Source organism: Tenrec ecaudatus, chromosome 9 (assembly GCF_050624435.1).
Source record: "Tenrec ecaudatus isolate mTenEca1 chromosome 9, mTenEca1.hap1, whole genome shotgun sequence".
NCBI lineage: Eukaryota > Metazoa > Chordata > Mammalia > Afrosoricida > Tenrecidae > Tenrec > Tenrec ecaudatus.
The window spans coordinates 107,034,717-107,055,183 of record NC_134538.1 but is presented as its reverse complement, the minus strand read 5'-3'; the positions used below and the strand labels follow the sequence as shown (position 1 = coordinate 107,055,183).

Sequence of the window (20,467 nt, the reverse complement as noted above, 5' to 3'; positions counted from 1 at the left end):
AACTCTATAATCTTTAACAAATCAAAGCAGAGTCTGGAATGCTGATCCTGTGTCTCAGGGTGTGGCCATGTGCCACAGACACGATGGTGTAATGCCACCAGTTATGGGCTCTGTAGTTTGAGGGGTCATATGAGCAGGTAGTACCTTAGGTAAGCAAATCCTTTGAGAGATCCTTAGCCTTAGCCTCTCTCCTGTACCCCTAAACCAAACCAATTGCTGTTGAGTTGATTTTGTCTCCTGGTGACACCCCCCCCTCTTTGTGTAAGAGTAGAACTAGGCTTTTGAGTGGTTGATGCTTTACTAGTGGATCACCAGGCACTTTCAGCATAGGTCAAACCACTAACCTTGTGTTTTGCAATCAGGTGTGTTAGAACTTCAGTTATATGCGTTGAGATTAAATTAAAGATAATGAAAATCATTGTTATTGAGTTAAAATTTACATGTGACACAGGCATAATTTAAACTATAAGGCTTAATAAAACTTGAAATTAATTTCTTTTCAAATATTGAACAAGCCTTCTATCCTAGAACAAGCTTGTGAAATGTGATTCTTTGATGAGATGAGATAAAGCAAACCTTGCGAGAAGCACCTTCGAAGTCAGGAAATTTGGATTTGGAAAAGCCGAGCACATCGTAGCCAGGTCTCAGGATGTGAGGAGACTACCTTTGAAAGTGCTTTGTAAACTGTGATGGTGGTGTTAGTTTTTTCTCGAAGTTGTTACTACGTCTCCAGCATCAGATAATATTCTTTTTGCAGAGGTTGACCTTCTTTGACAGTGCAATTAAACACAGAGTTGGGCTGTCGGAGAGTGGTGTTGGATTAGTGCTTTTGGGCTTAGGGATGATGCTGTGAGAAAGCATCCTGGACACTTTCACGTTTAAGAAAATGCCAACAGGCCAATACTAGATGTGTGATTTAGCCATTGCAATTCATAATTTTAAAAAGAAGACTTTAAATATTTGAATAATTTTACTTTTCTCCTAGTAATATTTTATGTGAGTTTTCTATCATGGTACCAACAATAATGGCTTACTAAAGTAGGATATTAACAAAAGAAAAAGTCATAATTGTAATGGATTTTTCCTTCTGTTTTAGCCAGAAAGTGAAATTTCAACCACAGCAGATGATTATAGTTCAGAGGTAAGAATAGATCAAATAATTTCAAATGTTATTAATTAAACTAATTAATACTTATAATGCCATTGAAATTACCATCTGTTGTTGATACTTTATTTCCTGAATGACACATGCTTCTTCTGTGTATTATGAATATAATATTGGTATGATATAATTTAACTGACTGGAAATCTTGATGATTCTCTTTTCCTGCTAGATCTTTTCTTCAGATTGTTAGCTGAGTCTAATATTGGTCTCATTACTTACTGCTTAATTAGACAGAGCTCCTCCTGTGGTTTCTGAGGTAATCTTTGATGCCACGTCCCAAGGATAAATGACCATTACATGGTATCCAAGTTGAACTCAGTAAAAATTTAATATGTGAAGATATTTCATTTTGAGCATTGCTTTTTACAAGACTTGAATTCTACTTAAAATCATATTCATTGGTTTACTGAAATGTATAGTGATTTCTATTCTCATTGATAAAAGCTAATATGGATATTGGCTCCTTTAGGAAATGCTTTTTTATGTGTTGCTAATAAGTATATGTCATTTTGTTATCTTTTCTTTTTTCTTTTAGATGTGATTATTGTTTTTTTAGCCCAGTATTTTAGGGCATAGAAAATTGGAACTTAGACTGTATGACTCAACAACTCCCTGTATTCCATAAGTCTCAATTTATTGTAGATTTTCATACCAAACATTATTAATCTTATGTTATTATGCACTTATAGTTGTTAATGGAAATATAAACTTTTGACATTTCAAAAGTTTAGTATGTTTGCAAGTAAGCAATATATTTGTTAGTAATTTGGGGAAGTTATAAGCCAATGTAAAATGTACAAATTGTTGCGTAGTTCAGATTTGGTGTAATTTGCCCATAGGAAATAACTGGATTTCAAATCTGAGCTTGTGATTCAGTGGGTTTGCTCTTCGGAGTTTAAATTGGGGACTCGTAGCTGAAAACACTGTTTTTCTCTTTCTGTACTACCTTAATTTTTTATAGTTTATCTTTTCTTGATAGACAGTTTCAGGTGCTTTGGTCCTTGAACTCTGTTTTCTTTGGGATACCCCCATGACTCTACTCCACAAAGTGAATCTGTTCCTTCACATCACAGTGAATTTTTTATATATTCAATAACTATAGTCAGGTTATGCCATGTATACCAGCAAAATTTGGTTGAAATTTTTGTAGCTATTTTCTTATAATGGAGTAACAGACCAAAATGTAATTTATGTTTTAAAAAGGAGGCCTGTGGCTTAGTGGTGTTGCCCATTAGGCTGCTAACTGGAAAGTCAGCAGTTTGAACCCTCTAATCCCTCCACAGGACAAAGTTGTAATGGTTTGTTTCTGTAAATATAACAGACATGGAAACCCTCTGGGCCAGTTCTGCTCTTCCCCATAGGGTGACTGTGAATTGAAGAAAGTTTTATATTTTAAAACAGTGACCTCTAAAGAGATTTTTAGGTTCTCTTTATATTGGTATTCTTGTTAGGTTAAGATATTCTTTGCTGGGAATTTTATAGAGGTCTAAATACAGGCATGTACATAAGTAAATATTGTTATATATAAATATTGTTATATATAATGTCCATATATTTATATATTAAGTATTAAGGTAGCACGACAGACATTGGGCCTCTACTCAAGTACTTCCTCAATGCAAGAAGACTTTGTTCTAATAACCTGGCATTCCGTATGTTCAGCTTCCTGACACAATCGCTGAAGACAAAATGGGTGAATAAGCAAATGTGGTGAAGAAAACTGATGGTGCCCAGCTATCAAAAGATATAGCGTCTGGGGTCATAAAGGCTTGAAAATAAACAAGCAGCAATCTAGCAGAGAAGCAACAAAATCTACATGGAAGAAGCACACCAGCCTGTGTGATCATGAGGTATCGATAGGTCAGGTATCGGGCCTCAAAGGCACAGAACAAAAAAAAATCATATCATTGTGAATGAGGGTGGGTAAGGAGTAGAGACCCAAAGCCCATCTGTAGACAATTGGACATCCCTTACAAGGTCACAAGGAAGAGAGAGCTAGTCAGGGTACAGTATAGCACCTATGAAACATACAACATTCCTCTAGTTCTTTAAGGTTTCTTCTCCATGGTCCCTGACCCCATCATGACCCCAATTCTACCTTGTGAATCCGGCTAGACCAGAGCATGTACCTGGGTACAGATAAGAGCTGGAAACACAGGAAATCCAGGACAGACAAACTCCTCAGGACCAAATAATAAGAGTAACGATACCCAGAGGGTAAGGGGAAGGTGGGGGAGAATAGGGGAACCCGTCACAATGATCTACATATAATCCCTTCCGAGGGGACGAACAAAAAAGTGGGTGAAGGGAGAGACATCCATCAGTTTAAGACATGAAAAAAAATTACAAATTATCAAGAGTTCCTGAGGGAGGGAGGATGGGTGAGGGAGGGAAAAAGAAAATAAGGAACTGATAAGAAGCCGAAAGAAAATGTTTTGAGAATAATGATGGCAGTACATGTACAAATGTGCTTGGCACAATGGATGGATGGATTGTGATAGGAGTTGTACGAGTCCCCAATAAAATGATTTTTTTAAAAAAAATATTGTTTCCTAACATTTATCTATGATACCCGGTAAATAAAGTTGCAAATAATCTTTAAATATAATCCCTACAGCTAGAACTTGCTATCAAGTTTTTCATACTTGTTAACCATGGTTCACAATAAGAAATAAATTTTATGTATTTATATGTGTGTAGTAATACATATATAGGTACCTATGTATACCTGTAAACATGAATAATTTTATACATAAATATGTAAATATAATTCCAAACTGTGATGAAACATGCTTATATTGTATGAAATGTACTGCTACAGTCTTTTTTTAATGCTGCTCATAAAAATTAAATTGATTTTCTTACTTTGAAAGTACAGTGACTGAGAAGACTATATTGAAAAAAAAGATCATATGGAACAATATTTGGCAGGTTTAACCTGACCCAAAATCATAATTCTAGGAATATTAGACATGTCAGGCTTTATTTCATAATTTATATTTGCATGAAAGAAAAAAATGATTACCTCATCAGGTTGCTGAGATAGGGATTCCACTCCATTTTATCATGCTAGATTGGGTCTGACTGAACTAGAATTGGGGGATCGTTCCACGCTTTATAGAAGAATCACCAGCAGATCACATTTATCACCCAAGGAATAAAGACGGTTCACAATGCTTTCGCAGTGTGTGATACTTTTCACAGTGTAACTATAAGCTCTTAGTGTCTTTCTAGGTAGCATACAGATTACATTAATGACTCCACTCAAAATACCAGGTTTTCAAAGTTTAATTAGCTCAGCTTTCGTAGTTTATATTTGCGTATTAAAAATTTTCAGAATCACATACCATATATACTTGTGTATGTCAAGTTTTTCAGCATATTTTTATGCAGTTATTGTAAAATCAGGTGCCTCAGTTGATATTCAGGTTGGCTTATGCTCGAGTATGTATGGTAATTATAATCACAGACCAAATAATGGCCTTATAATTTTCCTGATAATAACGCTGTCATTTTTTTAGTAGATAGGAAAATAACCAATACTAAAGGAGGAGTAGGGCTTTAGATTCAAAAGTTACTGTGTTCAAATTTCAGTCTTGTTGCCTGTGAGTTGTGTGAACCTAGGCATGCCAACTCTGAAGTATAGTTGTCTGACCTGTAATTAGAGCTTAGTGGGAAGTTGTATGCTGTGTGCTTCGTGTGGCTGACTTCAGTGGCTAGTCTACTCATCTGTCTGAAACACGAATTTAGTTCTCGAATGAATTACTGACATAATTGTATTCTATGACCTAAGATCTGGTTTATGTGAGCACACACCAATTATTTGCACTAGAGAAACCAGACAAAATAAGAAATATCTTTCCTTGGGATTGATGTAAATCGGCATGATCTCTTTTGCCTGTGATGAACAGGCATTTAACTATTTATTGAAGCCCTTCAGGAGGCTTGCCAAGAAAGTTAGAAATGGTACAGGTAACATAGTGACTTAAGATGGGTAAATCTGCTTTGCTACGCACAGAAAGATGAATTGATCTTTCTGGCTAAACTCTCATTGTACTGGTTATGGTCTCCATCTCATTATTCAGTTCATCCTAATCAAACCCCTTTTATAATCCATACATTTGTGAAACGATCTTAACTTCATTAGTTATTTTGGATCCAAAACGACGAGTCAGCTAGGCAATTGAATATTTGTAATTTTCATAATTAAATATTTATGAATTTCAAATTCTTTTTTTTTATTCAACTAACCATTATTTTTCTGAATATGTGTGCTCCCAAATTAAGAATAATAAGAAAAGTACATAAACCACATGAAAATCTAAGGATAAGTTATCCTTTCCTGTTTTTACACTAATGTCGACTGAAGGGAAGAGTCTCCTATGAAGCCTGTTTTGCAATAACTTAGTGGAACTTATTTTTCCTCTGATTTTTTTTGTCTACCAGAGTTGTTATAAGTGTAATGCTTATAGATATTTTATATGCACCTTACGTGTCCTCTCCCAGCTTTTTCATTTTCTGTACACATTGAACAAGTCTTTTGTGACTAAGGAAACCACATTTGACTTCTAACAGCAAGGTCGGCAGTTTGAAAATGACCCCTGCTGCACAGGAGAAAGAGGAGGCTTTCTTTCCCACAAAGATGTGCAGTCTCAGAACCCACAGGGGCAGTCCTACTCTGCCCCACAGGGCTGCTGCAGTCAGGATCGACTCTCCAGCAGTGGGTGTAAACATTAATTTTGACAAATGCCTCAGTGAATTAGGAGAGAAAAGACTAAGAAAAGTGGAGCCTTTTTCAATGGAAAGTTTATTAATCTAAACTTCAGGTTTCAAACTCTGAATTTGCTTTTCAGATTTCCATATACCAAATATACCATTAGAAGTCTAGAAGAGATACTTTATCATTTAGCTATCAGTACACTATATTACAAATTAGAATGATTCATTGCTAACTATTAATGATCCCGTTACTCTGTGTAGTGTTCCTATTGTAACTTTGGAATATAGTTGGTTTTAGTTTACTTGTGGTGAATACTTTTTTATTATCTACTTACATGATAATAGATTTCTAAAATATATTAGTATTGTCAAGGTTTAACATTACTGCAACAGCATATAATTAAGTATTAAAAATTGGTCCTATAAGGGGCTTCAAAAAGGTTGTCAGAAAAGTTCATTTAAAAAAATTTCATTTTCCCACAAATATTTTGTAGTATTTTAAGAAGCTAATACTTGCGAGTTGTTCAAATATAATTTTGTTCTTGCGAGCTTTTCACTGAATTAGGGAAACATTAGCTTGAGCGCTGATTATGTAGTATATTAGGTACAATGATTTATTACAAGCAGAGACATGTAATAATAATGCCATCACTTTAAAATATATCAGTTGCTTAATGGTGATATTTGTAGGTATTCGTTAACATTTAATGGAATGCACTGTTACTCCAAAGGAAACATTTTAGTCAGAACTTAACAAAATATTACATTTCAGAATCAAGAAAAGTTAATTAAACCAAAAAGACTCCAACTCTGATAAACAACTCCTAATTAGGATCTTCACGTCTTATCGTATCGTATTCTGGCCCATATGGTCTTAACCTTTATTCTTAGATATTCTATTTTATTTATCTCAACAGTTAAAAAATAAAAGTCACTTGAAACCTATTAGCATAGAATAGTGCATAATCAGGATGTGGGCAGAGGTGAAGTTCCTTTTTGTAAGGTTAATGGAGAAGCCTTAAATGGATCAATTGATATGGAATTAATCTCTCACAAGGTCAGCCCTGGAGACAGATTCTGTGAACCTTGTTGCTCTCACCAAAACTGTCTCTGATGGAGGCAGGCAGGAATACATTATGGGACAACCCCATTTGGTATAGAATCAGCCTGTCTTAGTGCTACTTCCCATATCCGAATTTTCAGGGAGCATCCCTTGCCGCCTCCTACCTCCCTTCTGACCTGTTGACCAACTTTCAAGGAATTTGGACCAGTAAACTGTTAGGATTTAGTGATATATATATATATATATATATATATATATATATATATATATATATATATATATATATATATAAAATTTTAAGGAAGCATTTTCAAGAATCTATCTAGTAATTTGAGGTACCCGATTACCCTTTTGAAGAAAGCAAACCTATTTGAACTTAGTTTGAACTTTAAATCACTTCAGGGAAAATATGTATTATAGCACCTTGAGCAAGATGTTTGAGGAATGATTGACATTTAAAATTGCCGTAAGGCATATTAGATGCTTCAGTTCAATTGAATACATATTTTCTTTTTGCCAAGGAGGCACTTGCCCTAAACATGTATGATGCATAAATACAGAATATGATTGTTAGCTTCAATTGCATTTCCATCTAAAATTATAATATATCAGGAAATTGTTTTTATGCAGGTAAATGGTTGCAGTTTTGTGATGAGAACAGAAAAACCTGCAGATTTATTAAGGGTACAGTATTTAAAACTGCTCATGATACTAACTTTTAAAACTGTTTTAAAACCATTTGGCTTACTAACAAAGCTTTTTCCTGCATGTACTTTTTTCTATGGGTGATTTCTAAATGCTTTTAACATATAACAACAGTTTCCTGCCTCCTATTAGAAAACTCAATTGTCTCTGAATTTGCAGCGATCCTGTTTCTGTTCTTGAAGCACAAATCTCATTAACAAAGTAGGTTGGGATTACCAGTAAGCTCCCAGGTTATAAGTAATATTTTAAAAGTGGACTTTGCTATGGAATTAAATATTTGAATCTTATCCGTGAGGAATGTTGCTAGTTTTGAATTATTAAAATCTTGGCTTGATTTAGGAAGAAGAATTTGGTGTTGATGATTCCTGTTCTGAACATGGAGCACAGTACAGTCAGACCCATCTAGCGAGGATGGAAAATGAATTGGCTGGAAAACAGCATGAGATTGATGAGCTAAACAGAGAACTAGAAGAAATGAGGGCTACCTTTGGGACTGAAGGACTGCAGCAGGTATGCCCGCCTTCTATGGATTTTGGTGTGTTACTCCCCAAAACAAAAGTAGGACATCTGAAGGATGACATAGGTGTAAACTCAGTGTTGTCAGCTTAGTTCTGACTCATATTGACCCTGTAGAACAGAGTGATGGGACGTAAATATTGTCAGGAGCAGACTGCTACATCGTTTTCCTTTGGAACAGCTCGTGGGTTTGACTCACTGACCTTTTAACTCTCAGCTTGGCTCTTTAACAACTGTACCAGCTGGGTTCAGTGTACTCTGTGCGATGTGGGGGGGGGCGTCTGTGTCTGTCTCTCTGTCTCTGACTTAAAGATGGGACTTTTAAAATGATAATTTAAAAGTATTATTTGTCTTTGTACATATCATTTTAAAAAACAAAATCATAACTAGGATTCAGCTAAGATCATGTGGACTCTGGTTTAATGTTGTGAACTAATCTAGACTGAAGTCACTCCAGTAGCATAAGTGTATTTCATTCATCCTGAAGCAAAATTATGATGCAAACCACATCAAAATCATATGACTTAAGCCCAAATTAGAATGCCAGTTAGGAAGTAACTTTTGTGGTTACAGTGACATCTATTGTACATGACAACAGTATATTTCCATTTGATCCTCTCCAGGAAGAAGTGAGGATGCGTATTGGCGTTTGCCTGGGAAAGGTTGGAAGGTGTCTCTCAATAGGAAGGCACTTGTCCTGTTCTCACTCACTGTCATCGAGTGGATTTCAACTCACAGACCCTGTGGGCCGTGGTAGAACTTCCACTGTGGGTTTCCAACTCTTGATGGGAAGCAGAAAGCCTTGTCTGTCTTCTGCAGATCGGCTCATGGTTTTGAAAGCCTGACCTTGCCATTAGCAGCCCAACTTGGAACCACTGTGTCACCATGGCTACCAGTAGCTATCTGGATAAGCCATCCCTAAGGTGCTTTTCCCCTTTAGTTCAGGAAGTTTTCTCACAGTTGGCTTTTGAAAACAAAAGCTGTTCCCGCAGGTTTTCAAGTGTGAAAAAAAAAAACCCACAACTACTTACAGTTTAAGAATTCTGCCAGATATAGTTAGGTTAAAATGTAATACTTTTATCATTTGATCCCCCTTTTGAGCCATGTAAAAGTTGTTACAGTTTAAGAAAAAAATGAAGGAAATACACATGGATTAAGCCTCGAACAAAAGCCCTCTGACCATAGACTAGGGGTAGTCTTGCTGGCATGCAGAGTGCATTGCCTAGTGGGTTAGTGCAGATTCAGATAGGTTAAAACTTTGCGCCTTATCATTTGATCTCTCCTTTGACACATTTAAATTTTGTTCTAGTTTTTAATACTTTCTATTTTCTTTTCGATTGAGGTTTCTCTCTGTTTTACTTTGTTGTTAGTTGAGTGTGTATGGTTCTGCATATTATCCAGGATAGATAAATCTATAGAGATAGTAACTGAGTTAATGGTTGCTTGGGGATATGACAGGGGAGTTGATAGGAAATGGGGAGCTTGTTCTGAAATTGATTGTGGTGATGACTGTACAGCTTAATATGATTGAACTATTGAATGATATATGAATTTTATGCCAAAAACTATTAAAAATTTATTCATTCATTTAAAAATATGTTCCATTGAGGGGGGAAAAGTATTCTACCAGCACATTTATGTATAGATATATAGAACTATATATATTTATTTATATAATTCCATTATGGTGTTGGTGAAAGTTTATAAAGCAAATTAGGTTCCCATTTAACAATATCTGTACATGCTGTTCAATGGCAGTATTATCCACAGTCCCAATGCTGTTATGTTTGTTCTATTTTCATTAATCTAGTTTCGCTGCTCCCCATGCTTTAGAGCAATGGTTCTCAACATCTCTAATGCTGCGACCCTTTCATACAATTCCTCATGTTGTGGTGACCCCCAACCATAAAATTATCTATGTTGCTACTTCATCACTGTTAACTTTGCTACTGTGATGAATTGGACAACCTCTGTGAAAGGGTTGTTCGACCCCCAAAGGGGTCGCGACCCACAGGTTGAGGACCGCTGCTCTAGAGTCATTGTTGGCCCATTTGATCTGATATAGATTATTCTGGATCATCCATTTTAAAATAACCGTTGCCTAGTAACTGTTTTGTTGAAAAAAATAGCACATTTTCCCCACTGCTTCTTCAGTTACAAGAATTCGAAGCTGCCGTTAAACAAAGAGATGGCATCATAACCCAGCTTACTGCTAACTTGCAGCAAGCAAGAAGAGAAAGAGATGAGACAATGAGAGAATTTCTAGAGTTGACGGAACAAAGTCAAAAATTGCAGATTCAATTCCAGCATGTAAGTATTAGCCATATGAAAATTATTAGACTCAGTAATGATGTTTTAAAATTGTGTACCTTCCAGAACAAATCGAAATTTGTTAATGAGACATTGCTTACTAAATATCATGTTGGAAAAACTAAAAAATACCTGTTATTATGTTAACCAATAATTAATTAAAGCTTCTTGAATGATATCTTGCCAGGGTTTTTTGTTTTGTTTTGTTTTTAGGTATTTCTTTGTCTCTGTTTTGGAGTTGGACAAAAGGCTGACTGTTAAATTTTTTCAGAAGTTAACCTGTAGTCACATCTATATTTGCCAATCGTAGTTTAGTTTTTAAAATTTATTTAGTTTCCACAATGGTAACTAGATTGACTACTAAAGTTAGCCAAAAAGTATTACTAAAATTGTAACGTAACTAATGGCAGATGTAGTTAGATTAAAATGCAGCGCCTTACCATTTGATCTTCTTTTTGTCCTATTTTAAGGTAAGGTTATGGGTTTCCAAGGAAACATTCATAGGACAGCATTTCCATTCCTCGAAATGGAAAGGTGCACGCATCGTCATCATGGAACAAAAGTGGTTGACAAAACTTTCCTGGCCTTTTTCTCTCCGTTGCAGTTTTCAAAGTTGTTTCTGTTTTTAATATTTTCTAATTTCTTTTTCTATTGAGATTTTGTCTAGTCATTGTTGGTTTTTTGTTTGTTTGCTTCTTGTTGGTGTTGCACTTGATTTTCTGTATATGAAATTCAGAGTAGGTACACCTATATATACATGACGATATTTTGGGAAGAAATAAAGAACTAACAACAATGAGTATGAGAAGAAATGTTCTGAAATTGAGGTGGTGATTGCACAACTCTTCTTAATATAATTAAATGAATAAATTGTATGATATCTGAAGTATATGCCAGTAAAACTATTTTTAAAGTATTGCTATAAAATAATAGAGATGTTTATTAAACACTAGTATAAAAATGTAAAGCTATTGATTTTAGACATGTCCTCCATCTAGGTCTATACATTTTGAAAGTAGTATTTTCATTTTTCTTAACTCTTCCTTGAAGAATTCTTCACTCTTCATTTTATCCCATATTTGAGTTTGGGGAACAAAAAGAAATCTACAGGGCAAGACAGGGCTGTAGGGTGGATGGGGTAAGAGTCCTCAAGGAACTATTCATAGGACAGCCCTTGCTAGTCTCAAAATAAAGAGATACAATGTCATAATGGGAAAAAAAATTTTTGTTGGCAAGACTTTTCTGGCCTTTTCCTTCCCAGTGCAGTTTTTAATTTTCTTAAAACTTCTTCCTAATAAGTGACCATGCTTAGGTTGTATCCTTCTAGAAAATCTATCAAGATTATCCCTCGGGAATCCGAAAAACAGTTGCCATAACCACTCATCAAATCTAACCTCTCTGCTTTGAATTTAACTGGTCCAGCAGGTGCCCTCAAATACATCTCCTTCCCATACAGTTTTCTTGGTCAATCCCATTGTGTGGGGCTATACAGTCATCGATGCTACCAGCTCCACTGTCTCCCTCTTCCTCCCCACCCCCCTCACTTTCCAGACCCTGAGGGAACCCTTATTACTGTCAGTGTCTCTGAGGGGTCATCTATCTTGACTCCCATGCACCAAGCGAGCTTAAATGTCCAAATGAATATACACAAATCTAACATGACCAATGAGGTATATCATGTAAGGACCATAGTAGTAGGGGCAAAAATATTGAAGAATTAGAGTATAGTTATGTAGTTCATCAGTGCCACACTGCATGCTGGATGTATTCCCCATTCCATGAGGCCCTTCTAAGAGGGATTGTCCAATTGTCCTGCTGTCCAATTGTGGACTTTGGGTCTCCACTACATCTGCTCCCCTTCATATCAATTTGGATGTATGTTTTACCTCATGATCACACAGGCTGGTGTGCTTTTCCCATGTGGGCTTTGTTGCTTCCCTGCTAGATGGCCGCTTGTTTAATGACAAGCTTTTAAGACCCCAGACATGATAGTTTTTGATAGCCGGGTACCTTCAGTTTTCTTCACCATATTTGGTTATGCACCGATTTTATCTTCAGGGATCATGTCAGGAAGGTGGGTATCATACATTGCCACATTATTAGAACAAACGCTTCACCTATTGAGATTAGATTTAAGTAGAGGCCCAAAGTCCATCTCTTTCCTTGTTGCATTTACATATATACATATAAAACCATACATATTCAAATATGTACATATATTGGGGGTCTTTTTCCTCCTACCCCATTATTACGTGTACCGGTTGTTCACCACTCAGTAATTCCTCTCAGAAACAATTCGATTGGTCAAACATGCCCAGAAAAGCTACACCCTCCTTGCAGTCCATCTTAAAACTTTTGTGATTTTCCTGTGCCCATCATTGTTGGCTCCCCACTCATCGCCACTCCCCCTCCCCTCGGGTGCCCCCCAGAACCATGGGTCTAGCCCCTGTCTCTGTGAGACTGCCTATCAGCATTTCATGTATAAATCAACACCAACAAAATAAAAACAAATAATAATAAATGGTAAAAAATTATAAAAACAACATACAGATAGCCAGCAGCCTAACAGGGATCATAACCTAGAGTCTCATTGGTGCCTAAAAGGTGAGTTTCTCATAAGTCCACTTGCTATTCCCGCAGTTGAGGATGGAGTGCCCCCCCCCCCATTTACGCCTTAGACATTCATTGTGGCCCCCTGTGAGTAACCCCCAGTCATTTCAGGCGAGGTGTCTAGTGCTACCGTCTGAGTCAGAAGGCTACACTCGGGGTTCCTTGGGGACTTTGTGACTATACTCCCACCACTGGTTTATTGTTGCACTTCCTCTTGGCTTGCCCCCACATGGGCTGGTCAGACCACTCGCTCTCCCCAAACAGTGTCTTCAGTGCTGTCCTCTAAGAGAAAATAATCTGAGATAGTTTCAGCAAAAGAGAGACATTTAATATAAGGATATGAAATTATTTTATTGAACTCAAGGCAGAAATACCACAAGGTTCTTGAAAGGGATTGGAGCCAGAGACTGGAAAGTCATCAGGAATCTGGGGAGTGCTGTCATCATTAGCCCCCATTGCATGCCTGCCTCACTCTTAGCTCCCTCACTGGCTCCCACCTTTCTCTGCTTTACCACAAGGAAGAGAATCCTGTTGATTGAGCTTTAGTAATGGGCCATTGCCAGTCCAGTCCCCAATGGCAGGCAGCATGTTTGCTGGGGCCTTGGGTTCAACTGCAAATCCATCAGTCCCTGAAGAGTCATTGCAAGCTGAGTAATAGCTCCAAAGGTGAATATTCCTTAATATAATTACGTTGCACTTGTAATGTGGTTTCCATTGTTCAGTTGCAGGCTAGTGAAACATTGAGAAACAGCACTCATAGTAGCACAGCCGCAGATCTGCTGCAAGCAAAACAACAAATCTTCACTCATCAGCAAAAACTGGAAGAACAAGACCACTTACTTGAGGATTATCACAAAAAGAAAGAAGACTTCAAAATGCAAATTAGCTTCTTACAAGAAAAAATTAGAGCTGATGAAATGGTATGTTTATTTTAAAAGTCAACCAATTTGTGGGAAGCTTTACAATGACCTTTTAAATTTCTTTTTTTTTTTTAGTTTTTTTTATTTACTGGAAAAATTAGTATCCTCTTTATTCACGTAAGGCAGTTACAACATGCTATAACTACTTCTATAAAGCAAAATATAAGCAACTCTTACCCATTAACAAATATGTCTGTTTGCTAATAGGAAGCTCCCCTGGTACATTTACAAGAAAAATCTTTTATGCAGTTAATCAATGTTTAAATTTTTTAATCTAGTTTTCTTCTTGTTTTTTTTAAATCATTTTATTAGGGACTCATACACCACGTATCTCGATTCATACATACATCAATTGTGTAAAGCACATTCATTGTCCTCATCATTCTCAAAACATTTGCTCTCCACCCAAGCCGCTGGCATCAGGTCCTCATTTTTCCCTTCCCTCCCCCTCCCCTTCCCTCATGAACCCCTAATAATTTATAAATTACTATTTTGTTATATCTTGCTCTGTCCCACGTCTCCCTTTGCCCACTTTTCTGTTGTATGTCCCCAGGGAGGAGGTCACATGTAGATCCTTGAAATAGGTTCCCCTTTCTAACCCACCCTCCCTATGCCCTCCCAGCATCGCCACTCATACCATTGGTCCTGAGGGGATCATCTGCCCTGGCTTCCCTGTGTTTCCAGTTCCCATCTGTACCAGTGTACTTCCTCTGGTCTGGTCAGGCTTGCGAGGTAGGATTCAGATCATGAAAGTGGGCGGGGTGGGGGGGGAGTTGTATTTTTGATTGTTGCTACATCACACCCTGACTGTCTCGTCTCCTCCCCAAGACCCTTCTGTAAGGGGATGTCCAGTGGCCTACAAATGGGTTTTGGGTTTCCACTCCACACTCCCCTGCTCATTCACTGTGGTAAGATTTTTGTTCTGATGATGCCTGATACCTGATCCCTTGACACCTTGTGATCGCATAGACTGGTGTACTTCTTCCATGTGGGCTTTGTTGCTTCTTATCTAGATGGCCACTTGTTTACCTTCAAACCTTTAAGACCCCAGACGCTATATCTTTTGATAGCTAGGCACCATCAGCTTTCTTCATCACATTTGCTTATGCACCCATTTGTCTTCAGCGATCATATCAGGGAGGTGAGCACAAAATGATGATTTTTTTTTTTTTGTTCTTTGATGCCTGATAACTGATCCCTTCAGCACCTCTTGGTCACACAGGCTGGTGTACCTCTTCCATGTGGACTTTGTTGCTTCTGAGTTAGATGGTCACTTGTTTAGCTTCAAGCCTTTAAGACCCCAGACGCTATCTCTTCTGATAGCTGGGCACCATCAGCTTTCTTCACCACATTTAGTTGTTCACCCACTTTGTCTTCAGCGGTTGTGTTGGGAAGGTGAGAATCAGAATGGCAATTTAATAGAAGAAAGTGTTCTTGCATTGAGGGAGTACTTGAGTGGAGGTCCAGTGTTCCTCTGCTGCCTTAATAATAACCTTATAAATATATGCACATACATCTATTTCCCCATCCTCATGTATAAATATATTTGCATATGTATATGTCTTTATCTAGACCTCTATAAATGCCCTCTGCCTCCCATCTCTTTCCTCTATTTTCTTAGACTTCCCTCCTGTCCCACTATCACGCTCAGTCCCCACCAGGGTTTCAACAATTCCTGTTAGTTAACGTTTCCCTTGATCATGCCCAACCAGGGCTCCCACAGCCTTCCCACCACCGATTTGGATCACTTGTTGTTCTCTTGTCCCTGGGTTTATTAACACCACTACCTTTCCCCCCACCTCCCCGTCTCCCATGTCCCCACGGAACTATCGGTCCGTTGTTTTCTCCTCCAATTGTTCATCCAGCCTATCTTATTTAGACAGACCTGCGGAGATAGGAACATGCACAAAAACAAGACAGAGCACAACCAAGCAACAATATACAACAAAACAACAACAACCACAAACCAATGACAAAAAAATAAAACACAACAAGAAAGAAAAGCTTGTAGTTAGTTCAAGGATTGTTTGTTGGCCTTTAAGAGTGTTTTCCAGTACAATCTGTTGGGGCACCATGCCCTGGCCCCATAGTCTGCCTTCAGCTTTCCCTGGGGACCTCGCTGCTCCATCCCCTTGCTGTTCTGTTGCACCCCCTTAATGTTTTGCCTCGGTGTGGCGGATCCCATCGCGTGCAATTCCCTCACTGTCTCCAGTGTTGTTGCCTGTAGGGCTATGGGTCTGTGAGGGAAGTGTGTCTCATAGTGGGGCCGATCATGTGGTCTTCTCTGTTGACTGGCTGTTCTAATTGGGAACATCGACCTCCTGGCCTGGTGGGCCAGGATGTGCTCCACTCTCTCCTCCTTGCCCTTCATCTTCTCCCATGTGCTCCGATCAGATATGTCCCTCTTCCAGAGCTGTAGATTCAGTGCCATCCTTTAATATAAATTCTTCTGAGAGGAGGGGCAGATGTCTCTTTAGTAGTTGGGGTAGGGGATGGCCCCCAGACCTCTCCACTGGTTCCCTACTCCACGCCGGCATGTTACATTCACATCTTGGAGCATCGGGATAAAGTCTGGCCCCTCTTTCCCTGTGGAGACACAAGCAATACCCTCCCCTTGGGTGGGTTAGTGCCCTGTGCCCCCTCTACCCTTTTTTTTCTCTTTTTTTTCCTTTCCCCACCTCCTTTTTTAGTTGTCTACCATGTGTATCCCTGTATTTGGTCTGGTCCCTGCCATATTACCTGGTCTTCACCCCTGGAATATTTGTATACTGTAGCTTTTCCCCTATGCCCCATTTGCCTTTTTTTTTTCTTAAACTTACTTCAGCAGCCTTCCAAGTATTTCTATATTTAAGTCAATGCTATCTTGAAGTCTGTTTTCTCTTTTTTGCCCTCTGGGTGAGGTTGTTCTATGTGGTGGTCTCTTATTTATGCTTGGTGAGTGTTGTTCTTATGCCCATATTGGGTCGGGAAGGATCTTTTGTAGGGCTGGGTTTCTTCTAACGTATTCTTTGAGTTTATCCTTGTCTGGGAAGACTCTTCTCCATCTATCTTGATGGATAGTTTGGCTGGGTAGAGTATTCTTGGGTTTGCATTCTTTTCCTTCAATTTTTGGAATATGTTACTCCATTTTCTCCTCTTTTTCATAGTTTCTGCTGATAGGTCTGAACATATTCCTATTTGGGAACCTTTATATGTGATTGCTTGTTTTTCCCTAGCAGCTCTCATAATTTTCTCCTTTTCCTCAAAGTTGGATAATTTAACTATTATGTGCCTTGGTGACTTCTTTTTGGGATTCAGTCTAGCTGGGGTTCTTTCAGCCTCCTGAATGGTTGCCTGGCTTCCATTCACTAAGCTGGGGAAGCTTTCCTCCAAGAATTCTCTCACTATTGTTGCAGACGACTTCTTTGTTGTGTCTTCCTTCAGTAAACCAATAATTCTAATGTTGTTCCGCTTCATAGCATCAGACATAGGTCTTAAGTTTTCTTCAGCTTCTCTGATGATCTTATTAGATTTTTGTTCGCGTTTGTTAAAGTCTGCTTGGCTGCCCTCCAAGTCACTGATGTGGTTCTCTGATTCCTTCAGTCGCTTCTCCAGGTCCATGAGTGTGCTACTGGTTTTTGTTATCACCTCCTTCAGCTCCTGTATTTCTCTTTGATTTGTGGCTTTTACCTCTTCTATCATTTCATCCTTTTTCTGTATTGTTTCCCTCATATCCTATATGACTCCCAGTAGCATTCTGAAATTTTCTTTCTGTGACAGCTCAATGTCTGTTTTCTCTATGCATGTCATTATGTTCAGGCCATCTTCTGCCATTGCCTTCTGTTTCTCCCGTTTGTTTTTTTTTTGAGGTTGTTGGGGTTGTTTGTGTTGCATTGTTTTAGATGAGCCAGGTTCCATTTTCCTGGGAGTCGAAGAGCACTGGCTTTCTCTGGGAGACTTGTAGGAGTGCTTCTTCGAACTGTCTACAGCTTATTTCACTATGGAATTAACCTACCACTTTATTCTCCTGTGGCTTCCCTCTCAGGGGAGTGACCCAGAAGGGCTGCCTGCTTTGCTGTTGCGGAGGTTGGGCAGAGGTTCCTGCTGCAGCTTGGAGCGTTGAGGAGTGTAGGCTGAGCTGCCTTATGCCCGCAGGAATTTCCCAGTAAGAAGTTGCCTTATGCCCGCAGGAATTTCCCAGTAAGAAGTATCCCCTGGTGGGAGTCAGCAGGGCTTTTTTCAGCCTTTCTAGCTACACAGTGTGTAGCTCCCCTAGCTGGGTGTGGAGTGGGTGTAAATGCCCTAGGCTAAGAGGAGTGGTGTGGAGGTTAGCAGTAGAGCTGAGAGACCAAGAAAGAGGCAAAAGGTAAAAAGCAAGCCCGATGAGCCTGAGGACTTTATTTGTTTGTTTGTTTGTTTATTACCTCCCTGGCCAGCTAGAGTGTACTCAAATGTAATTGTCTTTCACCATCACTGGGGTGTAGCTCCTTGTTGTTTAAAGCTGACTTTTGCTACAGTGGGTCTTTGTTATACTAAAAGCTGCCAGGCCTTGTAGCTGAGTGCTGGCATTCCTTAGCTAGGTTGCTTCTTGTGCTGATTTATGTTAAGGGCCTCCCTTGGAATTGAGCCACCAGACCTGGGTTTGAGTTTTTAACCAATAATATGTACTTCACCCCCTTTTTTTTTTTTTGCTTATGATGTGCTCGGATTTGGGGACTGTCAGGCTGGCCCCCAGAGGGGGAGATGCAGCTTATTAGGGGGGTTGCTTCCTTCTTTGCCAATTGGAACTAAATTTGCTCCCTGAACTCCTAACTTCCTGCTTATTTTCTCTGACACCACGATCTTCCTAAGGTAATACAATATTTTTTTTAACTCTAAATTATGGCTACCCACCACCACTCCCCTGCCCATGGGCTCAAGGCAGCCAACCACGCGGAGAGCTGCTTAGTGGGGTTCCCCTCGTGTCTGGGATTCTGCCCACTCTCTGCTGCTCTCTGCCTGCAGGAATCACTGCTCCCAGCAAGGGCACAGCTGGCGGCTCGCCAAAGCTAGAGTGCTTTAAAGTGTTCTTGGTTTGCTTTGTGAGTGGAAATCCCATGCAAAAAGGGGTTCAGGAGAAACCCTGGTACCCTAGTTCTAATTTCAGGACTCCACCTCCCCGTGTCCTTCACCTTACCTGCTAATTTTCTAGCCTGGCAGCAGGAGCTCCGGAGGGATGAGTCTTATCTGGTCACCATTTTCTTCCCCCTCTTTTAAATTTCCTATGTGTATATCTTTTTGTCATTCATATGAATAACAAAATCTTATGATTAATGAAAATTTTATATATCTGTATGAAATATTTTATTTCAGAAATAACTGGTAGTCTCATAACAATAAAACAATCTTTAAAATAAACTCATTAAGTTTCTTGAAAGTTGATATTAAACCAAATTCTTTGGAAAATCTAAATATACACCCAGAATTTGTATTCTTTATTTTTTCAGTCTAAGTCTAAAGTATTTCTAATTATTTTGCCCTCGTTATAAAATTCCAAAAGTATCTATAAAACAAAATGAAATTACAAATGTGTTTGATACAATAGATATATGGTTTGTTATAAGAGCTGTAAGCGCCCCAATTGAATGATCTATTTTAAAATTGACAAAACAAAATGAAGTGGGTTTTAATTAGAAAATAATATATCTAAAATAAATATTTCTGATACAACACTTTGAATGAATTTCTTATAAAGCAGAGTATTGTTTGGAGAATAAAATACTTAGCATTTATTTATTGAGTACTATGAAGGTGGTGATTGAAACTATCTTAGTTTGCTAGATCCCAGCTCATTCTTCTCCTAATCTGAACTTCCCAGGCAGGGTACAGTAGCCATCAGCAAGGAGTATATTATTCCTACTGTATTTCTTAAAAATAGGGATTATAGCCTTGACTGCATTTTATTTCCAACACAGAGTTTTTAAAAATCATGCATATTTGAAGTAAATGATGCTAAGAAAAATGAATAGTGAATTGGCACTGTTTAATATTTGAATGTAGAATTATGGTGGTTTGTAAATTATATGAAGTGCTGGACTTTTTTGAATTAAGTGCTAACTTTTATTCCCCTCTGTGTAATATCAGGAAATAAAAAGTTAAGATTTTGTGATGTTAACATTTTTCAAGATTAATTACATTTTAAACTTCAGTTGGCAACCATAAGTTGATTTTACTTCTTTATAGGTTCTAAATGCCTTACATGTTTTTATCCCTAGGATGTAAGTATGTTGTTTTTTGTGCAAGTAGAATTTTAGAAATTAAATGCCTTAATGTATTTTATTTCATTTTAGCTTTAGAACATATTTTGTCTGGTAGAGAAAATAGCATTATTTGTTAAAGCTCTTTTACAGATGAAAACACTAGGGCTTAAAAGATATTAAAATGACTTCTGATTGTCATAATATAATATAAATATTAAAATAAGAAATCATATCCATGTGA

The 20,467-nt window shown here is 38.1% G+C and overlaps 1 protein-coding gene across 2 annotated transcripts in view; it reads left to right on the top strand.

Annotated features, from left to right (window-relative positions):
- AKAP9 (A-kinase anchoring protein 9) overlaps positions 1-20,467 on the top strand; it is a 158,632-nt gene that overhangs the window by 28,670 nt on the left and 109,495 nt on the right. For both annotated transcript variants that reach the window (XM_075558430.1, XM_075558429.1), the window contains exons 3-7: positions 1,097-1,141; positions 7,578-7,631; positions 7,992-8,162; positions 10,323-10,478; positions 13,811-14,008. In XM_075558430.1, coding sequence (XP_075414545.1) covers positions 1,097-1,141; positions 7,578-7,631; positions 7,992-8,162; positions 10,323-10,478; positions 13,811-14,008 — 624 coding nt within the window. The remainder of the gene's footprint in view (positions 1-1,096; positions 1,142-7,577; positions 7,632-7,991; positions 8,163-10,322; positions 10,479-13,810; positions 14,009-20,467) is intronic.